We start from the raw sequence: 2,705 nt of genomic DNA, 5'->3' as shown, positions 1-2,705 counted from the left end.
GCCGCCCCCCCTGCGCCTGCCCGTCTGGCACATGCTCTGGGGCGCATAAAGATGCAGCGTTACGGACAGGCCATACATAACGAGTTTCTCTCCTCCCTCTCTCTTCTTCCACACCAGTGCCAGCCATGCTCTGTGCGGCCAGGGGGTGGCACACACTCGCAGTCTCTCTCGCAGCACGAAGCGTTGCTGAGCTGCGGCTGCATCCTGATCTTTCTGCTCCTTGTCAAAGGCAGACGATGAGCACTACATCCCGCGAGCTGTGCTGCTGGACCTGGAGCCCCGCGTTATCCACTCCATCCTGAACTCCCCCTACGCCAACCTCTACAACCCAGAAAACATCTACCTGTCTGAGCACGGAGGGGGCGCTGGGAACAACTGGGCCAGCGGCTTCTCACAGGTAACAGCTCCTGGGTGCAAACACAGGTCAGCTCGTTATGTGTGGGACTTTACTGGAGCCTTCTCATGTCAGGCTCAGTACGCAGTTTGTGAAGAACACCTTGTCATTCGGCAGGGGCTGACACTTCATGGCACCCTGGCGCAGGTCACACTGCTGGTCTGCTGTGGCTTTGCACCAGGCTTGAGCAGCTCTTCTCCATTTTCTGTGGGAAAGGAACAAGTCCTGGTCTGTTCTCTCTTGCAGGGAGAAAAAATCCATGAAGATATTTTTGATATAATAGACAGAGAGGCTGATGGAAGCGACAGTTTGGAAGTAAGTAAACAAATCAGGGGATTTAGATCCAGTTGCCCTGCTTGGTTTCTAAGTCAGGCTGTCATGTAGCAACAGGGGCAGGGAAAATCTCATTGTAAAATAAGTTGGCAGAGGGTCCAAGAGCCCCTTGTGGGACCTGGAGCAGGTAGGAACTGCCTTGACATCAAGAGGTGGGAGATCAACCTCAGGCTCTGCAGGAGGAGAGGAATGGCAGGGAGGGCCCGGGAAGGTGCTGGGGATGGGTGCCTCTGTTCCATACAACCAGCTGGACCATGGAGGTGGTGCTGGGGCTGTTCTTTTCTGTCCTGGGGTGGGAGGAGCCTGGGAGGCCCCAGAGCAGCGGTGGCACTTTGTGGTGTGAGCGGAGATGTGGATTCCACCCATGCTGGCCCACGTGGCCTGGTGACGCTGTGGGAGCTGGGCCCAACTCCGCTTCATCTGCAGGCATCAGCTCTGTGCTCGGTTGTCATGGGGGTCTTGCCCTGGCTGGGCGGTCTCTGTGAGCTTTGCTCTGCCTGCTCAGGGCTGAGCGGGACCTTGACCAGCCTGTGCTCTGCTCCTTTCCAGGGGTTTGTGCTCTGCCACTCCATTGCTGGTGGAACGGGCTCGGGGCTGGGCTCGTACCTCCTGGAGAAGCTCAATGACAGGTGAGCACTCAGTCTTGTCCCCGTCCCTCCCGGCAGAGCCCGGCACGGGCGCCCTGCCAACGGGGAGCTGGAGAGCGCTGACTCAGAGCCACCGCCCCCACCCAAACACTGCCTTGTGCAATCCCTGGCACATTGCCCAGGAAGGGATGGCTCCTGATACGCCTGGGGACTTCAGAGGCTCTGAAACTGGACTTGTGCTGTCCAGGCTCTGCCTTCCCTCAGCCGTTCTTATCAGGCAGCTGCCTTCTGACGCCCTGACTCTGCAGGGGAGGGTGGGAGGCTTGAGCTGTGGGCTCCAAGCTGCCGTCCCTGCCTGTTTCAGCTTGCAGCCTCTTGAAGAGGCTTGTAGGCAGCTGCTTAATCAGCCTGGGGATGGCTCCGCCTCGCCTGTAGCTCTGGCAGCCTGCGCTGGTGCTAGGGGAGCGCTGCTGGGACACATTCTCTCCCTCCCTGGGAGCCAACTCTGGCTGTGGTGCTGGTGACTCACTGCTGTCCTGAGCCCCAGAGACTGCAAAGGGAGCTTGTGGGAGGAGAGAGCGCTGGCTTGGTGCTGTTAACCCTTGAGATGGCTGGGCTTTCTCACCAGGTATCCCAAGAAGCTGGTGGAGACCTACTCGGTTTTCCCAAACCAGGACGAGATGAGCGACGTTGTGGTGCAGCCGTACAACTCTCTGCTGACGCTGAAGAGGCTGACTCAGAACGCCGACTGCGTGGTGAGCGTCCCGCTGCGTGCCAGACCAGCAGCGCAGCCAGCCCCTGTGCAGCAGCCCGCTCCCAGCCGCTCTGAAGCGCAGCCTTTGCTGGGGCAGGTGCTGTAGCTGTGCGGGGCAAGCACCGCACAACACGTGATGGTGCCTGCAAAGCCCCGGGCACAGCAACCCCCATCTAGGACTGAGCAGAGGTAGTGGCTCCAGGGACCAGGACTCTGCGCTAACCCTGCTGAGCTGTCCGAATTGGCAATTCAACTCCGGATGCCGCCACATCCAGCAGATTCTTCCCACGGCAGCGAGGACTGGCTGTGCTGCCTCTGCGTAGCTGCGCTGCAGCCTCCTGCTTGAACTCGATTCCAGCTTCGCTTTTGGCACCCACAAGCCCCAGCACCTTCAGCTGCACCAGGGCCCTCGGTCAGGTCCCTCCCAGCTTCCCTCTGCGCCTGGCCAGGCCAGAGCTGCCGGGGCTGAAGGGTGTTGTGCGGTACTGGTGCAGAGGCCATGCAATGGGCGAGAGCGCTGGGGAGCACAGCCAAGACAGGAGGACAGAGCTCACCGACGGTGTCAGTTACGCTCCCCAGATGGGTCAGCGCGGGGTTTCCAGTGTCTGCCACCTGCGCGCAGGACTCTGCCAAGCCC

The 2,705-nt window shown here is 60.3% G+C and overlaps 1 protein-coding gene across 1 annotated transcript in view; it reads left to right on the top strand.

The window, feature by feature from the left end:
* Positions 1-229: 229 nt before the first annotated feature.
* Positions 230-2,705, top strand: part of LOC104545882 (tubulin gamma-1 chain) — a gene marked incomplete at both ends in the record, with an annotated part of 5,216 nt that continues 2,740 nt past the window's right edge. The window contains 4 exons of the mRNA XM_010191123.1: positions 230-397; positions 641-709; positions 1,277-1,356; positions 1,943-2,165. Coding sequence (XP_010189425.1) covers positions 230-397; positions 641-709; positions 1,277-1,356; positions 1,943-2,165 — 540 coding nt within the window. The remainder of the gene's footprint in view (positions 398-640; positions 710-1,276; positions 1,357-1,942; positions 2,166-2,705) is intronic.

This window comes from Mesitornis unicolor, unplaced genomic scaffold, assembly GCF_000695765.1.
Source record: "Mesitornis unicolor isolate BGI_N332 unplaced genomic scaffold, ASM69576v1 scaffold41758, whole genome shotgun sequence".
Lineage (NCBI taxonomy): Eukaryota > Metazoa > Chordata > Aves > Mesitornithiformes > Mesitornithidae > Mesitornis > Mesitornis unicolor.
Note: the sequence above shows the minus strand (reverse complement) of the source record. Positions and strands in the feature narration are given on the sequence as shown.